This window comes from Colius striatus, chromosome 2 (assembly GCF_028858725.1).
Source record: "Colius striatus isolate bColStr4 chromosome 2, bColStr4.1.hap1, whole genome shotgun sequence".
Lineage (NCBI taxonomy): Eukaryota > Metazoa > Chordata > Aves > Coliiformes > Coliidae > Colius > Colius striatus.
Window position 1 is genome coordinate 96,509,408 of NC_084760.1, and position 20,519 is coordinate 96,529,926.

The window sequence follows — 20,519 nt, forward strand, 5'->3', positions numbered from 1 at the left end:
ATCATCCTTTGGGATAAACATCAGAACAGCCTGTGCAGGGCTGCCATTTGTGTGAGGCACCCCATGGACTTGCAGGAAGGACTGGTGCAGAGTCTACCTGCCCTGAGGAGGGACAAATGGCAGAAGCTATTCAGGAATAGACTGACTGAAACCCCCATTCCCTGCCCCCCTGAGCCATTCATGAGGGGAGGAGGTAAAAACATGGGGATCAGGGCTCTGAGCTGGGGAAGAGTGGAGGATGGGGGAGAAGGTGGTCTTAAAGGGCTGGTCGGACTCTTCATTGTTGTACTACTCTGTGTTGTTTTATCTTGGTTATGTTTTAGGGTTTTAAGGTTATGTTTTAGTTGATGTTGCATTAAATTATTTTCTGTTTTCTTCCCCAAGCCCAGTGGCCTGGTCTGTTTTGTCCTGAACCTTAAGCGGCAATTAAGCTCTCCCTGCCCTTTGGCAATCCTCAGGTCTTCAGTACTTGAGGCTAATCGTGGTCTTTTGTTCCCTGATAGGCCTAAACCAAGACAGGCCTGAAAAGGTCTTTGAAACTATAGATCTCTTTCTGGACAGCTGGTGTCAAGGTAGCCTTGGGCAACTAGAAGGGAAAGTCACCAGCTCCAATGCCAGATAGATCACGTATGGACCTGACATGCACCAACTAAATCAAGATATCCCAGTTCTTTAAACTCTTGCTTGGGAAACACTTTTATACGAGGAACTGCTCCATTTTAAAGTTACCAAGGTCACATTTTAAATGGACAATGGAAAGCTAGCACCTAACTTTCATGTAGGTCTAAATTTAATGGTTTGGTTTTTCAGAGTTAACCTGGGTTGAAACAATTGTATGAAAAAACAAATCAATACTGAACTATTTAAGTGTATATGAATTTGCAAGGAAATATGTATTCACTAGTCAACTGTTATATGTTTTATTTTTTAAATTTCTTTTTGCAAAAATCTGTTTGCTGATGCAATATCCCAAAAGTAGACAGAAATTCTACTTTGAAACACTCGTGAAATGCTAAATGGGGAAAAGAGCAACTCTGCTATCACAATTTACACATCCACTTTTTCTCAGGAAACCACTTGACCTTTTAAAAACATACTGAAACCCCACTATGCTGAAGAAATTAGATACAGATATGAGCATCTTTCCAGTGTATGAACTCTAACACAAAGCAATAATGCCTTATTAAAATACAATGCAATATGTTATTTAAATTACTTTTATTTTTAAAGGACAGTACTGAGAATGATGAAGTATTAAATAACGGTCTAACTCTAAGCAGACATCACACTACCAGCTAAAATATGCAGATAACACACTAATAAAATATTAGTGCATTCCAGTTTAATAAGCTCATTTTCAAGACAAAATTCAGGAGTCTAAGAAGGAAGGATGACATCATTCCATCAATTCACTCAATTTTATCACCATCCATGACAGTACCACCATGGAATAAATTTTTCCCACCATGGGAAAAAGAAACTGTCTACCATCCTTGCTTTTATTATTAAGTGCATGGATTTGTCACTGCTTCTCAAGTAGAACACTACAACTTATAAACAAACTTTTATGGCTAAGGCTGAAGTAAATCCAATTAAGACTAAAATATGTCTAACCACCAGGATGGATTGTTACCATCAGTAAGGCACAAAGCTAAAACACATTTCTGACAAAGATTGGAGTAATATCCCATTTTGTTTTCTGCACAGAACACCCATGGTGCTCACATCCACAGAGCGATGGCAGATAAGGAAAGTGTGCAGACAGCAGATTATTTTTTGTCAGACTCCTGCAACATGGCTCATCTCTACAGCTCAGCTGGAAAAGCTCTGCACCAGCTCACTCCATAGAATACTCTTTAACTAAAGTCAGCTACTGGAAAAAATATGTGTAACAAACTGTGAGATATCAGATAGAATGGCTAAGCAAGCAGCTAATAATCATTTTTCTAGCTACCAGGATTTATGGAGGTATAAATATACAAAGCCGAGAAAGAGAAAGATAAGTGACACATTAGGATTAGGGTAATGTTTTCAGAATTCACTTTCTGCTTTTTTGCAAACATGTTCTCAGTTTAATGCAACAGGACTCACATGTTTAAGGCATTGTATATCTGCTGTTTAGATCAGTAATGTTTCTGGATATATAATGTACACCTGGAAACATTCTTTTTTTTTGGTGTGACATGGTTAATTCTTGGGAAGATATAGTTATATTACATTACAAACATTGCTACCACAGCATTATTCTTATATTGATAATATACTCCCAACATAGACATGGGCATAATTTGATTTGCATATCACAGGATATGTTTATTGACCCCTTTGATCTTATATTCAGCCATAAAACTACTCTTTGGTTAATTCATAACCTGTAACTAGCTCAAAAACATCTTCCTGGAAAATATCTTGTAATGTAATGACATACAGTAGAGGAAAACTTCTGTGAATTCCAAGGCTCATTGTTGAAATCATGTGCTCTATTTCTTGCATAAATTTGTTAGTTCTGGTTATGGCTTTCTAGGAACAGCTAAGAGCACTGGAAGCATCTAGCATTTTCTCTCCTTGAAATAATTGATACTGTAATCAAATCACTGCATAGTTTTCTTTTTGAAAGTACAAATCAGTTGAGATTGCACCTCTTTTGGGCTCTTGTTAAACATCCACTGTTTTGTTTTCTGTAGAATCCCTGATCCCAGACACAGATGGTTTCAGAGTGATGTAAAGAATGGTAAAATCCTCCCCAATTCTTAAATTTTTAGCCTTTTGTGCCCACAAAGTGATTCCATAAACTCTTTTGTTATAGCATCATATGGTGTTTGATATGGACCAACGTGGAAGATGAGACTCCTACAAGGAACTTCTCAGAATCACACATTTTCAGAACATTATTTACATTGCCATAACCTTCACTCCTTCCTTTTAGATCCATACCTTCATATTTGGCACTGCTTTAGTGCTTTCTGCAACTTTCTTTAAATCCTCCTGGCTTCCCATGTGATCCTGTTCACACAATATATTTGCCCTGCCCTCACTATTATCTATCACTTCTTTTGTCTTTACAATAGTCACACACCATCAGCAATGACTTTATGCTGAATTCCGGGCCATTTATAAAGCATTACGTATTTTTGAGACCACTATAGAACCTCACTGGACATGTTTCCAGTCAATGAATACTCTCCACTGATAATCATTTGTTGTATGCAATACTGAGCACGAGACAGTTATAAAAGGGAGGAGGAACTCTAAAAATGAGGCTGAAACTTCTCCACCCAAGTTCTTCACATGTACCTTATTACCACAGCTTTTTGACAGTGCAAACGTAACACTGTCTTCAGTCTGAGTTTGTATTTTGGTTCAGACAAGAGCACACATGAATTTGCATAAGAGAGACTACAGGACTAGGACCCTAAAGTGAGCTACTCAAGAATCCTTTGGTTGAAATTTGCTGGGAGGCAATTGCTGTGCTCTGAAAATGAGAGCATATTTTCAAGACTTGGCTCTATAGCAGCTGTATTTAAATTTTAGTGCCATTTTTCTTTGGATAAGAGCTAATTTATTCTTCTCTCTCCATTGTGCAACTGTAATTTTAAAAATTTAAACCTGTAGTCTATTAATGTCTGTCAGTTCTGTAAAACAGTAAAATCAAAGTTGTCTTTTTATATAGTTAACCCTAACAATATCGTGCTTCACTTAGTTTTTCCATGTCCACTAAGCTTGATGCTGCACCAGAAAGGCCATTTAACTCCTTAGAAATAATCTGCTGAGGAAAAGAAACCATTCACATCTCAATTAAACCAATTTTGTAAAAGCATATTTTTTTTTGCCTTTAATTTAGTTAACTTCTGCTTGTAAGGGGTTGAAATTAGGACGTTGTTCACAATGTTTTATGCTTCTCATACAGTGATGGATGTTCAACTTCTGCTTCAAATTTATTTGAAATAGTGTATACTACAGAATCTGACTCTTGTGAAGCTCATAAGGGCTCTAGGTTATATAAACCACACTGGCTTTTCAGTCTTTTTCTGACAGGTAGAATAGACTTCAATAAACCTCTCTGGTTTAGCAACACCTTGCTAGGGTAAAGGCAGCTCTTGAACACTCTGAACTTAAATGCATTATATAATACAGTAGTGCTGTAGAACTGATTATAATCAAGTTGCTATTACTCTCCAATATTTTGAAAGCGTGGACTCTGCAGTTTCAAGCTGTTGTCTTTTTTTAACCAAAAGGGCTTAAGACTGCAGAAAGCTAAACACATTAGAGGATGAAGAGATGGCCGTACAGCTTCTGTCCCATGTTTGTGTGGTACAATAGGGAGAAAGAGATTCTAAAGCATGTAGATGCTTGTATATTCAAGACAGCAATGATTTGTATCTTCCTAGATACCTGAATAGTGCAGTTCAGTCTCTTGAAAATATATCTAGGCCACAGTAGATTGCTGTTTTCCCTGCTGCAGTATGAATTACAGTGACTGTGCCTGAATTAGTTTAATGGAAGTTCTTATCCTGAAGACATAAAGTACTACTCCACTGTCACACTTCACAACACCAGTAAAATATATCTAGTGACACATGCACAAATATGCCCCAAATAAAATAAAATAAAATCTCATCTTCTGAGAGCACCTAAAACACAATAACACTGCAGAGAAATTAATTTTGTTTTCTATATGATAGATTGTCTGGTTGGACGGCTCAACACAGCATTGATTTGTTCTGTCCTGAGAAAGGCTCCCATTTCAGACTGACTTCAGAGTTGCCTCAGAAGCTAATGGAAACAAACTGCACCACAGAAGGAACATACGGCAGAAGTACACTATTGGTACTCTTCTCTTGCATGCTCTGTCAGCCACCAGGAGCATTAATACCAATCTTGGAGCAAATACACACATGTGTCCATCAAGTAAGGCATCTAAAGTGAGGGGCACAGTCACAACCACAACAACTTAAGTGTAACACAGAAATAATTTTACTGCTGTCAGTGGACTTTCTTTTGACTCAGAAAGTGATGTGTTACATAAAGTCCTGTGTAATCTTAATAAGACGGCTATGAACCTACTAGTGGGCAAGCAAGGAAAGAGACATAAAAGAATCTGGTGTTCAAAACTGCATTGACAGCATGGTCCTGCCACTGGTAAAGAAAAGAAGAATGACAAGTATCTTTTAAGACAATTTGTTTTTATCACAGATATGAGCATTATATTGTTAAGGAAGCTACTGAGTAACCAAAGTTCCCTGGTAAAGGATTGGATTACATTGTTTTTGTTTTAACTAACAACAAATTAAATCTTCCATTTTTAACTTATCTTACTTTACTGGATAAGTTCTGATACTGCAGGCTACATGGAAACCATATGCCAAAACAAATTAAAGTGTGCAAAAGAATCCCTATGTATTGGCAATGTTTCATCTTTTGTGATCTGACCTTTACTGGGATTGTTAATACATGATGGCCTTCCTGAAGAGGTGAATGGGACCAGCTGTAACAGATTTGCCATTTGTCTCATTCCGAGATCTATTTTCACTCTCACTTTCTTCCTCTAACGTGAATCCTCATAGCTTATGGTCTTCAGAAATTCCATTTCCATATCACTTTGTGACTAATTATGGGCACCATCCTTTGCCACAAGACACAAAAAGGGCAGATATTTACTTCTTTCCATGTTTAAGAACATCTTTTTCTGAGTCAGTGCTCATTTGACATTTTCTTTCTCTTTCTAAACTAGATGCATTGTGCCGCCTTGCCATATTTAACTGAAAGGTGTTACACCTTCTGTGATCAAATAATGACAACTGTGCCACACGTTTTATCAAGATCTGAATTTAATTACAGGATCTATCAAGTCTAAGAAGGGATGAGCCTTTGTATTTCACTAGGATATCCAAGATGAAAAATAAAGGAAAAAAGAAAATCTGTCTGCAGTGTTAGAGGAAGCGTTATTATATAGCATTATCTGACAAAAAAACCTGATAAGATGTCAAATTAAAAAGCTGATTTGGGAAACTTTACTGAATCCACTTCTTGAAAAGAGTTTTACTGTAGTGTCTTGTTTGGCTATCACCCAGGCTCTTTAAAGATGATGGCAGGCTAGAAAAATTTCATAATCACTCAAAGGGCTGCAGTGGATTTAAAAAAAAATTAAAATCATTGAGTCTAGATAATCCGTAACAGAGGTTCACTCAAAGAAAATGGGAAACCAAATCACTGTTTCATTATCATCAAACTTTCATATGAACAATGAAATTATACTGAAAGTGAGATCTAGATACATGCTGGAAAATACATTTAATCATAACCAAAGGGTAGTCAGAGCTGTATGAATCAGAAATACATGCAAGAAATCAGTTCTGCAATTACATGTTGGCAAAGGTAAGGTGGCCTAGTTACATCCATCACTTAACTGCTAGTTTGTGGCTCAGTAACTAAGATTAATTTTTAATGTATTTTGATGCCTACTAAATTATTTTCTTGCATCTTACTGTACTCTAAAGAGAAAGTGAATTTCATGATGTTCTTATTTCTAATTCTCTATGCTATTATTTTACACACTACTATAATGACTTCCTTAATTCATATTATAACTCAAAATAATTATATGAATACAGGTAGATATCAGTTTCCCATAAAACTCATTGAAGACTTTATCCAGTTGAAACAAACAAAAAACAATGCTATTTTATCTTTGCCTTAGATAAATAATAAAAAAGTTCTGGAAGAGTTAATTGTAGGAAGCACTTTTTGATTGAGTGATCGTGGATTGACTCAAATTAATACAAGGACAACTAAAAATAGTCTGTAAATCAGATCATAAAATTTTGTTCTTTTGAAATCAAGAAAGTGAAGGAAACCAGATTGTGTAATCAGTCTGAGAGGGTGGACTCTGCTAGTAAGGACACTTGAAATTCCTTAAGGTAAAGTATAAAAATACAATATGATAAAACAAAATATGTTTGGAGTTTTACCTGCAAGGTGAAAAATATAAAAGAAGAGACTTACTAGTCATAGACTATATCACAGGATATTTAAAATGCAGACTTGCTCACCAAAGAAAACAGTGACTTTCAGAATTATAAACAGAAATAAATATACAATAAACTTGTCAGAATTCAAGTTCAAAGAGGCTTTCAATGAAAAAAAAATGAATATAAAAGCCAGAATGTAAAAAAGAATGTAAAATGAATATAAACAAAAACAGATCATGCAAAGAAGAGGAGTTACTTTGTAGAAAGGCTGATGATAAGCCAAGGAAGCAGACTAGACTGACAAACAGGAATGAGCTTATTAAAATGTAGATGTCCACAGCTCAGAAGAAAGTAACGTACATATTTTTTTAACAAACTTGTGAGGTCAGAAGGAAAACATGATGATCTCTATCCCATAAGTTAAAAATAGCAAGCCAGGAGTTTTTAAATAGTTATCCAACACGACATGCTACCTCTTGTATTGAAGAACAGAAAATGCAATAGCTTTAAACGAGAAGGGGAAAAAAAGCCTTCCAGTCAAACTATTTAGTCTGACTTTAGCTGTACATGGTGCTGTAGAACAAATTTGAAAGGAAAGAATTAAAGGCATGGAGTTGATTAGAAAATGAGATAAAATGCAAAACTTTACCAAATCATGTTAGACTAATCACATAGCTGTATTTGATAAGTTAACTGATTTTCTAGATGAAGGAAATTAAGTATATCTAATTTATCTGGATTTCAGTAAAGCATTTGATATGTTGCCATGTAGCAAATCATTGATTAACTGTGGAAAATCAGAAGGGTATAAAAATTGTACAGTAAAGAGATGAATAAAAAAGACAGCAAGGGATAACACTGAATAAGGAATTTTTCCTCTCTCCGCTCCATCATGTAGAGACCACAGCCTGCTATCATGCTTCTGTATTTACTGAGAGGCTTCTGAATACATGGGCTGTTTGGTTTATGTCACCTTTAAAATGCCCACCTCCCCAGAAGGCAAGCCCTTCCAGGAGCTAACTAGTGCATTGGAGTCACCTTCTTATTACTTCCACTTTATTAAGGTGCCCTTCTTCATTAGTTGTTGCATTCAGAACTACCAATGTGTCAACTGTACTGCATTCTGGCCCTCATTTTTCCTTACTATATTATCTATATTTGAAAACTTATAATCCTCAAAAAATAATAGGTCAGTCAGACCTATTGAAGCAAGTATTTTGGAGAGCTGATACCATGTAGATGAACACCTGGAAGATCTACCTGTGCTTAAGTCAAGCAAGTATAATAAACTAAAAGCTGAGTTCTACATTAAGTTTACAAGATGAATATCACAGTGAATTCTAAACCTGTATTAGTAGGTAGCACTGAAGCCACTACACAAGTGAGGAAAATCAGTGGCTTTTCCCACAGCAAAACTACAAGGGTGTAACTCCTAAGAAAGTATCTGTGGTGAGTTCCAGGACCAATCTTTGTTATTTCTTTCACTGATCTTAGTATAAAATGCTGATCACACAATGAAATCTGCAGATGACATAAAGCTAGAAATACTGATAATTCTAAAGAGCAGTGGAACAGGCTGCCCAGAGGGGTTGTGGAGTCTCCTTCTTCGGAGTACTTCAAGACCTGCCTGGACGTGTTCCTATGTGACCTGATCTAGGTTGACCTACTTCTGCATGGGGGTTGGCCTAGACGATCTCCAAATGTCCCTTCCAACCCTACCATTCTATGTTTCTATGAAGAGGACGCAGATACCAGCAAAGTGGAACTGAGCCATTCTGAGTTCATGAAAATGACTCTAAAGCTTATACTACAAAGCACAGGTCACATACTTAAGATACAAGACCAATCAAACCACTGGGATATTAGAATATTCATCAACAGGTTCAACGGGTATACCAGTCAGCTGCAAAATAATATTGAGCCATCGGGTCTTGAGGTACCAAAAGAGAAAAAAAGATCTTAGAATGCATCAGTGTACATGACTCTCACCATTAACGTCATATGCCTTCACATGAAGTCTTAGTGTTTTCACCATTATCCATTTCCAGGTACATTTGCTTACCACAGAATTGTAGGGGCGGGAAAGGACTTTAACAGATAATCTATTTTTTCAAAAAATTAATTCCGAACAAAAAAGCATCAAGAGAAAGGATATTATGGTAAGCAGAAAATAAGAAAACACATACTAGAACAGAGTAGTATGAACTGGAAAGAGTCTAAATTGGAAACATAAAGATTATCTCGAAGTGCAAGTTTTCTCTTAAGTTATCCTCTAAGAAAAGCAGTTAATGTAATGAAGCAGACTTGACCCAGTACCTTTTTCTTTGTTATTTCTTAAACTGTTCTATCTGTAATAGAACTTTTAAATACACATGGGAAAAAAAAAAGAAGAAAAAAGAAATGTGGAAAAGAAACCCTCAAAATCTTCAGAGGTTTCCTTTAGAGGAGAAGCAGGTAAGAGATGTAAGTACAGTTCCATTAATATTTTCTTTAGAATACTAATTGTTCTCAGAAGTTACTTGTTTTCTGACCACAAACTGTCTAAAGAATTAAACCTTTTCCTTGAGCCAGTGCAACTAATAAAAAAAAAAAATTTAAAATTCAAGTTATCTCACCTGTGTTCACGATCTTCATTACAACTTTCCTTCTACTGTTATGATGCCTATCCAACAGAATAAGTTGTTTTAACTTTAGGACAAGAATGGAAAATGCTTTGATCAATTAAAACATTGTTTAAACTAATAAAGATTTTACAAAATCTGCCATTATAGAAAAAATGCAAATAAACTGCATAAACTACTGATTTTTTTTTAGATTTTAAATTTTAGAAATGTAAAAAGTCAGTGTGTTTAAACACATTTTAAAATATCTTTTTTTTGTTTTAAATATCTTTCATTCTTTTTTAATGTTGTTATTTCATTGCTTGTCAAAGGAAGCATGTATTTTTTGTAATCCTTCACTAATCTTTTCCTTCTCTAGCAATCTTAAAATTAGGAAGTCCCACTTGAACAAGAGGAAAAATTTCTTTCCTGTGAGGGTGAGGAAGTCCTGGCATAGGCTGCGCAAGGAGGGTGTGGAGTCTCTTTTGGAGGTTTTCAAATCCGCCTGGACGTGTTCCTGTGTTACTTGATGCAGGTGAACCTGCTTTAGCAGGGGGTTGAACTAGATGATCTCTAGAGTTTTTTGCCAATTCTGTGTGATTCTATGTGTTTGAAATGTAATGCAAATGCTAGTGGGCATCTACTTGTTAGGTTCCTACCTCACCTTGACCATCATAAGTCTGAACAGATGTAGTGATAACAGAGTGACTAGGGGCTTGAATTTGGAAGGTACTTGTAAGCCAATGATATGCAAGTTAGACACATACATGGATTGCTTGTAAAATAGTGATCCATTCCATGGAAACAAATGTACTAGCACAAATGTCAGCTGTTAATTTTATGGTCAAACCGAGCATACAAAATCAAGACAAATGGATATCATTTCTCCTAAGTAGAATACCTAGTAATAGCTAGTATAGCATTTATTTAAAGTCAGCTACATCCCACGAAAGGTTGACAGATTCTTTTTCTATTTTCCAGAATACAGGGACCAAGAGAAGCATCTAAATACCTCCTTCCCCTAGCCCTTGGATGTTCTGCAATTACAACCTATAGTCCATAGATCAGAGAAAGTTCCTAAGAAAACATGTGCACTCTAAGATGTTTAACCCTATGTGAAAAAAAAAAAATCCAAAATCCAGAAGATAATTATTCTTTATTATAACAAAGCCCTAAGTGTTTCAACAACCAATTGACATTTTGCAGAGGTACTTGGCGCTAACCGTAATGTCAGCCTGTAGTTTCATCTTCTGCCAACATACATGAACTCTTACATAGCTGGTTCTTTGGTGTGTATGCTTGATCATAATTTATACTCCCCAGTCACAGAATTACATCTGTTCTAGTAGTCTGCCAGTGGTTTGGACAATCTTATTTCTGTGCAAGATGCTCATGCTCTCAGGTCTGTCAGACACATCCTTGATAATGTCTGCTGACCCATTGGGGTACATGAGGACAGCTCCAACTGAGTTAAGCTTTTATAAGACTGACCAGAGATCCAAGGATAACTGGGAATGCATTGCTTTAGGTATTTACCTACACCAGACTGTATCTTCCAGACTCCTGCAGAGTCCCAGGAACTGCTGTAGATTAACAGCTTGGAAACCATAGACCACTTGGCCAATATCTAACAGATGATCTTAAATCTAGAAAATTCTGCATCAGTTTGATTTATGATGGAAGTTCCGAAGAGTAGGCTCCTGCTGGTAAAATGATTGGTTGTGCCATGGTTTTTTAAAACAATCAGCATTGAAACTCCCTTTGACTGCAGAAAGTGTAGAGTTGTCGACAGAAAAGTGATTCTGGAAATCCTTCACAAAACATGCTGATTGTTGTGGCTTTAGAAAGTCATCTAACTTGTTCCAATATACTTTCCCAGACTAGTAAAATGCAAACCGTTTGGTATTAAGGAAGAAAAATTGGAAAATTGAGAACTTTTTTTTTTTTTTAAGTAAATATGGTTATGAGCACTGCTGTGAAAAATGGTAACGGTTTTGGGGGTTTATTTTTTCCCATTTGTTTTGAAACAAATTTTCTTTCAGGTGAGGAAGAAAAAGTTGTTTCAAATTAAATTAAATGCTTTGTTGTCAGATTACTTAAATTCCCTAGAAATATTTTTTACATTACTAAACCTAATTTCCTATTATTTTGATTTTTCCTTTAGCCATAATTGTTAGTTCAGTTTGACACAAATTATCATATCCTTTGGCTTACTAAGGACTTCTTCATGAATGCATTCTTAACAAATCCACATTTTAGTGTAGAACTACTACCTAACTGAAGTTACATGAGCAGCCTGCTCACAGAAGTAGCTGGAGTTGCTACTACGGTGCAGTCCCATCATCACAACAGCAGTCAGTCAGTTAGGAAGGGCAATTAAAACTAAGTTGTGAAGCAGACAAGATAAGCCATAAAGAGTAGAAAGGATCTGCATGGAAAAGGTTAGTCTATTGATTATGAACTCTGCATAGTCAGCAGTTTTCTTATTCCCGTTTAATATGATCAGAAATTAGGCTGCATCCAGATAAGTTAATGGGAAATCACTATCTCAAAAAGAGGCCAAGGTGAAATATTAAAGTTCTTTGGGAGGGTGCAGAGAGATGATAATCACTCCATAAAGAGACATAACATTGAATTTAGTTAAGAAAAATAAAATATATAAAACCAGTACAGATATGGGCATCTTGGTTATCAAAAAACTACAATATATCATTCTCAAACACAGGGCTACCCACCAGCCACTGACACAATGCTGAAGTGGGAAAACAGGATAAACATTTTCTATAAGGCAGAAATAAGTATTCATCCCTATAGCTCAAGCATTGGACTCAAGGAAATGTCAAGAGAGAAAGTTCGGAGTTTAAAAAAAAAAACACCAAAAAATCAAACCAACAATTTTGATGGGAGTCTGGAAGAACATGCATAGCTGAACCTAAACTTCTGTTTCTGAAAATCATCCAGCCATTTCAGCACACTGAAATCTTTACATTTGTCTAGGACTAAAATACATTTTTGCCCACCATACTCTGAAAATCAAACAATCATCTTTACAAGGATAATCATCCTCTATTAACAGCCACCTCAGCTTTTCCTTTCACAGCTTTCCCATTTCACATCTACTCAGATACAAATGGAAGGTGCATTGGCCCAGAGAGAACAGAATACTCGAGTCTAGTGGGATGGAGACTGATGTACATGAGAAACATGCTAGATCCTACTCATATTCCAGGGTTATTCCTGCATTTTATTCAGCTCTAGGATAAAACACACAAAGAAACCACAGAAGCCCTATAGAGAATTGCCATATGATTAGCAAGGTGTCTACCCACCTCCCTGCTCATAAAGCAGTAGAGAATCATGTGTATTACACTAGATAGAAAGCCCCTTGCAAGCACAATGAACTCTGAGCAGCTCTTGAGCCCTAAGATTGAGTTCAGATTCCCTACAAATCCCACACAGACTCGAGACAATCAGAGCCACAGCTCTTTTTTGAAAGATGGTCAACTTTGAGTTTCAACAGGGATGCCTACAGCATCCTCCTAGCAAATGATGCAACACTGACTGTTATTGAGCCTTATTTGCCATTTTCTACAGCAGTTACATGGGTTTGTATAAAGGCTACACACAAAATGAAACTGGGAAATCCTAAGCCTCTGACCAGAAAGTCGTCTCAGAAAATCTCCACCTAATATTTCAAAACACTGGTCACAAATGAGCAATGTCTTGTAGTCACACACTCCAAACAAAAGTGTGATTCAGAATATTGTCTTTCCTTGTAAAGAAAGGAGAATTTATCAATTGGTATGCTTTAGGCAATCAGCTGATTTTTTTAAGATATTATTTATTTTTGAAAAAAGGAAATTCAAGCATATTTAAGAATAGTAAGTTTACCAATTAAGCTGCTAATCTTGTTGCTATTCTTAATTAAAAAAAAAATCAAAACAACAAAATATAAGTAGGAGAGATAAGTCTGTGCTTATGTACACTGATGCAGGCACATTAAGAAATTATGTGCAGGAAGAAACAATTCAGAAAACAGGCACAAAGAAAAAAGGAACTGCAATGAAAGCTAATAAGCCCACATTCTACAATTGCAACACGTTCTCCAATCAAAACTCTAGCAAAGAGTAGGTTAACTGGTTAACCAGTAATGCCAGGTACTACTGTCAGTCCCTAAAAAATAACAGCAGAAGCACAAATAAACTGGATGCAGCAGCACTTGCCAAACTGTTGTCTGATATGTTTTAGAAATACTACTTTTAGAACTGGAATGACAGTGCTAGCTTTGAACATGGTGCCATTAATATTTTTGGAGCAGTATCACTCTTGCTCCAGTAGCATATTCTTAACGACAAGCCCAAGTCTTTTCTAAAAGGTTACATCAATCCCAGTCTGTGAAGAAAACAGTGTTTAAAAGGAGTTTAAATGAGGAGGACTAAACCTGATGTTGCAGCATGGAAGCATACAAGGAAAGTATGGCTAGGTGCTCTCACATGCTGGGAAGGGAGAAGAGATAGAAGGTGAAAAGTGAGAGGATGGATTTCAAAAGCAATGCTATGGCATACAGAAGCCATAAAGCATTACTATGGGAAATGCAAATAAAATTAAAGGCCAGCAGCAGGTTTTGAAAAATCCAGCAATAAAGTAAGCCAAGGGATTCTGTATCCTGGCTGATGAAGCAATTGAAAAAGCCTTTAAAATGCACTTGTGAATAGATTGCTAAAGAAGCTCTAATTTTTTGTTTCCCTTCTTCAAAGAAAACATCCAACCTCCTTCCACTCCACTAATCTCATCCCAAGGAAATCACTCAATTTTCTAAATTGATCTATGTTCAGTATAAACAAATTCTGTCTGGTACTATTGTCAGAACTAACTGCAGTTGTCCTTGTAGCCATTTTGTATTTTCATCACGAAACAGAAAAAAGAATTAAAAAAAAAAAATTCATGCTCATCATTTAGGTGAAAAAAAACCAAAAGAAGGACAAAAAACCACCCCAAACCTATTCTTTCCTTTCTGATACATAGGTCTTGATCACAAACTAAGGCACATGCCTCCCCACCTTCCACCATCTTATTTCAGCTACCATTTACCAAACATTGCAAAAGTTAGAAAACAAAGGAGACATGGAGGAAACAGGAACATCTGAAAGATCATAGGACATATTTTGTTCAGTATCCTCCTTTCCTTTACAAGTTTATCACGTCTCAGAGATGGGTCTAACTTAAAGTCATTAATTGTTTCATTGTTTTTAATAAGTCCTGCTATATATCATTTCATTTGTGACTTTAATTTTTATATTAAATTCTAAATTATTTCCAAGAAAGATCTGATGTGCCATATTTCACCTATGGATTTTTTTTTAAATAACATTTAAAAAAAAAAAAAACAGTCAGGTGAATGGCTGGACTAAAATTCAAACAGAAGATAAAAATACCCAAAACCAATAACCAAATTTAAATACCAATAATTAGTATAGGGCACAGCTTATACATTCCTTATTAGTGAAACATGTCATCTCACCCCACTCCACCCCCAAAATGAGGAATTTGATCAGATAAATGAGAACTGTCATTTATGTAAAAGCAAATATGCAAACCAGAATACCTTTCACTTACATCTCCGGATTTGCTGCCTTTTATTTAATAATATAAACACATACACCGACTGTTAACAGATAACATGCAGATTTGTAAGTTACCATTAATGGCTCAGTAGTCCTATCCAATAAGAAAGGGATTGAGTATCTGAAAAACCTGTTGCCTTTAAAAATGAATAAAATTAGTAATACAGTAACCTTCAGTGCATGGCATTTGCATAAAATTAAATATAGGCCACATCAAGCCAAGTCTGTATTTACATGAGCACTCCTGTTGAAGTAACCAGCATCACTGGTGTAATACTCTATAGTTTCCAGTTAAAGTTTAGGCATATTAATTTTGTTGGTTGATTATACAATTTATAACTGAGATACCTTTTGGTTTAGGCCTGCTGAACACTTCTGCTAAATTTACAAGCTTCAGACTGCTTTAATAATACTTTGTAATTAAAAAAACATAGACAACCTTTTCCCCACTAAATGTTTTACCCTGTCACTTGGAGATCAATTTGGGAGTCACTTTACTGTGTAGCTTTTGTCAAAGCCTTTTTTCCCCCTACATAAATAATCCAATAAAAACAAATGAAAACAGTAATGAAACAAAAACAGTATTCCATGCCTCGATAACTGTATTTTTGCACTTCCATTAATAACTTGAATTCATGTTTTTAAAGTCACTTAGGAAATGCCATCATCATAAACTGCATATTGCTCAGTACTCTATAGTTACTTAATTAGCTACTAAAACACTGAGAAGGACCTGATGCTGTATTAGAAGAGAAGCAAAATGAGACAAACTCCACACATCCCCTACCCTCTTACTTCACAAGCATTTGTGCAATCCCTTACCTGCAGGGTAACGTTCGATAACTGGCCAGTTGTCCACCTGTAATGTGGCATTGCCACCACTTCTTGTGAAACGTACTACATGGTATTTTCCATCATTAATGATTGCGTTGATCTCTTCAATGGAGATGTCATCAGTTCCAACATTAAATTTAACTCCAATTTTTCCCTGGTGCTGTGTATTTAAACAAAAAAAAGAGAGAGAGAGAGAGAAAGAAGAACTAATTAAGAGTTGTTTTAGCAAGGAAAAGAGACAGTGTGTCATACAGGGAAAGATTTCTAACATCTTCCCTCCTCAGATGTAACTTCTGAAGACTTGCATGAGGCAGTGACAAGCCTCCTGACAGCTTAGTAAGTCTGGGACATCTCTTTGATGGATAATTGATATTCCAAATGAGTTATCTCACCAAATTGAGTTCTCTCCTTTTCTAAGAGATTCAGACCAAGAGGAGGAGGGGAAAAGAGGACAAAACCTCAAGTTTTCTTTATTTGTTCCCTTCCTCAGCTCCATGGGGATTGAACACCATTTTTCCTTTTGTTTTTCTAAAGGTAAAGCCTTGCAGCATCACCTGGAAGAGGTACAAGGATTTTTCTGGCTATAAGAGCCAAGGTCCAACCCTACTACCTTCTTTCTCCAAACCTCATTCATACTCAGAGTCTTCACAGATGGTATCAAAGGAGGAAACTTTATCTTTCCTAATGGAGAGATTTTTTCCACCACTTTGTCATACCTATGAATCATTAAGAACAGACTGATTCACTTAGCAAGGACTTTCCTGATCAGAGCCAGAGATGAGCGAAATGCATTTGATGCACAAGGACAGTATCTTCTATTCAATAAGGACTAAGACTCTGTTTTTTGGTTTTTGGTTTTTTTTTTCTGGAATTTCCCTGTAAACTCCTGTGCTGGATTGCACCTAAGGACACTTCCCATGCATGTTCACACTCAGGACCAAGGGTGTAGATTTTCCAGGTGATTGTGATATTTGCACATTTTTATTTTTATTGCTTTTGAATTATTAAGATGTTAACTCTAATTGGACATTTAATGTCCATTAGAAGTTTATTAAATTGAGGAGGGGAAAAAACAAAAGCACACTACACAGTATGCAACTAGAGGCCTTTGCATAATAAGTGGCAATTCTCTGAGAAATTTCTTGTCATTGGTACTGGTACATCCCTCTTGAAAGTTGAAAAATTTCTTACAGATTTTACACTAACAGATGAAACACAATGAAACATTTCACATGAAAATCATTCCAGAAACAGCTTCACTTCTCCTGCATAATTTTTGTGCCTGTTCCCTCTTTTTCTCACTTATCTCTATAGTAAGTGTATCCAGCAGCTCCTCATCTCTGGAAGTCTCCCAGTCAGAGAACTCGGGAGTTCTTCCACTGATTTTTATTCTCTTTTTAAATACCCGATTTTGTTTTCCAGTAATGCTTGCATATTTCAGTTACACAGGTGAGCAGCTGCTGAACACTTCTGGAGAAAGTCCCTCAATGTTTTGGCACTACACTATCACCTCTGTAGCTATGATGTTTTTTTTAAATAGTAAAATAACTGTTCCCTTCTGAGATTTGCAGAATGACACTGAAAAGTTTTTGGTGTTTTTATTTGCTCAGTGACTTAAACAATGTTCTAAACTTTCCTTTTTCCTTCCTTGTGGCTGGTCCTACTTTTCCATGCCTATAGGGTGACAATAAGGGATTTACCTCATTCAGCACATGCTCACCTTCTTTTGCTTCTTGTGTGAGTTGCAGAGCAATCTCCCAGTTATCTTGGGAGAGTAACTGTATCTCTATTTTATTTCAGCTGGTTCAAATATGACTCAGAATAGATTTCGTGCATTTTCCCCCATAGCTGCAGTAGCTTGTTTGCTTCACCTGTTTTATTCATATGCTTGCTCTCTTTTATACAGAAATGTAAACAAAGAAATGTAACATTGTCCTGGCTCAAAGGCAATCTCCTCTTTTACTAATTTATGAAATTCAGAAATCCAGCATGTAATGATAATGGCATATGCACCTTTCCAGAGTACTTTCAAGAAATCAAAGAGTTTGAGTATTAAAAAAAACCTGCGTAATTTTAAAGTGATTCATAACTATACTATTCATACCCTACACTTTGTGCTTCTCTATTTGCTATATATACATATATGGATGTACAGATATTATTTTATATCAAAAAATGACAAGAAGAAAAACTACCTTTGAGTGAACAGCACAGGTGCAGGCAAAATTAAGTGTCAATAACAGGTAAATATATCAGTAGCTTTTCCAAACTGAGAGAATGTGGTGCTGTAATGATAACCAACAATGGTAACCATTTGTAAATGGCCAGATATCAGCAAGTAGAATTAATGCTCAAGAGATTTGGAGGCAGACCTTTAGCCTCAGTTGGTACATATATACTTTTCAGTGAAAAAAGCAAATTTCCCTGACTTATGTACACATGCACAAACAGCAAGCTATGCAGCTGTGATGGCAAACGACATCACTCTACTAGCTGACAACACAGTATAGTGATAGTTTTTGCTTTATTTCTAATATATTTGCGTATCCGAGTGTCCTGGTTTAAGCTAGGATAGAGTTAATTTTTTTCCCAGTAGCTGGGACAGGGCTATGTTTTTGATCTGTGCTGAGGACAGCATTGATATCTCAGGGATGTTTTGGTTACTGCCCAGCAATATCTGCGCAGCATAAAGGTCTTTTCTGTCACTTCCCTGCCAGCAAGTGGGCTGGGAGTGCACAAGAAACTGGCAGGAAGCATGGCCAGGAGAGTTGACTCAAACTAGCCAAAGAACTATTCCAGAGAACATCATGCCCAGTATGGAAACTGGGGCAAAGTTGGCTAGGAAAGGAGGATTGCTACTTGGGCATCAGTCAGTGAGTGGTGAGCAACTGCATTGTACATCACTTGTTTTGGGTTTTTCTCCCCGAGTTTCATTTTACTGTCTGTGTCATATTTATTTTAATTATCACAGTAATTACTATTCAATAGTAATTATAATTACTATTATATATTTTATTACTGTTATTATTATTTCATTCTCGTTAGCAAACTGTTCTTGTCTCAACTTATGAATTTTACTTTTTTTTCTGCTGATTCTCCACCCAGTCCCATGGGGGTGATGGGCATGTGGCTGTGTAGTGCTTAGTTGCTTGTCTGGGGTTAAATCATGATACTCAGAACATGAAATACTCCATATTTAAAGGATACAGGGGTTTTTTTGTGTTTCTTGAGCACCTGTGGGCATTTATGTAACCTTCAATAAAACAAGGAAGCAAATCTCGGTTTTGAGTTAGTCTTCCTTATTGTATCCATATTTAGTTTTGACTTCTGAACATCATCCTAAATATGACACAGACTACAATCACATTGTGCACAATCCTTTAGAACCATAAAATAAAATATGATGCAAAGATCTGACATGGGCCCAGGCCGATGATGACTCTACCACAAATTAGTCAGTCACTGTTTCAGTTGAGTTGCAATATGCACCCCTGTATGTAGGAAGTGGTTTTTTTAAGCCATTGCATAATCATGCAGTAGTTTGACTCACTGTACTCCTCCTTCACTGCAGAAGAATGTAAGTCACACTATTTCTTGTTTATCACTGGTTAAGACCATGTGCACACACAGTTATGAATCAGCTATGAACAGTAACCTATTGAGATAATCTGATCTCAGGCCTCAGGCCTGTGATGCTTAATCTAATGAACCCATAAAAAATTACTTTTTCCTCTATTTGGAGCAACATGGTAGTGCAGAAAGGGAAGAGACTGATAAAACTGAAGAATACTAAATTACGATTTCTGCTTTGACAGTGTCAGTTGCATAGTGCAGTAGTAGTAAATTTCCCTTATCACTTGTTAATTCATAATAATATTAAAACTATTCTTCAGAAATGGCCTTAGACAAATTCTGAATGAGAGATTCCCTCTTCAGAATTCTGATGACAGGCACTATAGAAATGTCTGTGCATTACTGAGTACCATAATAAGTCAACATTACTGTTGAATGTTATCCTTGCCAGTGACCTGAAACAGCACAGCATTTCATGCCCATATTTCTAGGAGGTTATGTCTGCCCACTAGCAAAGATCATAATTTCAGAGCTATCCCAGTAAAAATGAGCTCTGTACACTAAACCCATAGAAGTCCATCACACTGTTTATGTTTCTTAGCCTGTGTTTTATTTTCCTCAATCTCACTCAGTTGTGAGAGAACATAGCAATGAAATCAATTCATTTTTCTGCTTTGTCTTTGCCTAATCTGGATTCGGAAGTCCACAGTGACAGAGTGGAAACATGTAAGAGATGGGAGAGTTTCCAATATTATTTCCAAGAGAGGCCAGAGAGAGGACACTCTTTCAGAAGGGTATAAGTAGTATAAATGTTTTTTTGTTTGTCTCTGGAGACGAATTTTAACTTCAAATCAGAAGGTGGTATGAATACTGTTGCTACAACCATGACATCACCACAGTTCCCTGGGGCAAAGCAGCAC

General features: G+C 36.3%; 1 protein-coding gene across 16 annotated transcripts in view; it reads right to left on the reverse strand.

The window, feature by feature from the left end:
- The window catches only part of NRXN1 (neurexin 1), a 720,695-nt gene that overhangs the window by 109,531 nt on the left and 590,645 nt on the right, over positions 1 to 20,519 (reverse strand). For all 16 annotated transcript variants that reach the window (XM_061991571.1, XM_061991570.1, XM_061991565.1 and 13 more), the window contains one exon: positions 16,015 to 16,186. In XM_061991571.1, the coding sequence (XP_061847555.1) occupies positions 16,015 to 16,186 (172 nt within the window). The remainder of the gene's footprint in view (positions 1 to 16,014; positions 16,187 to 20,519) is intronic.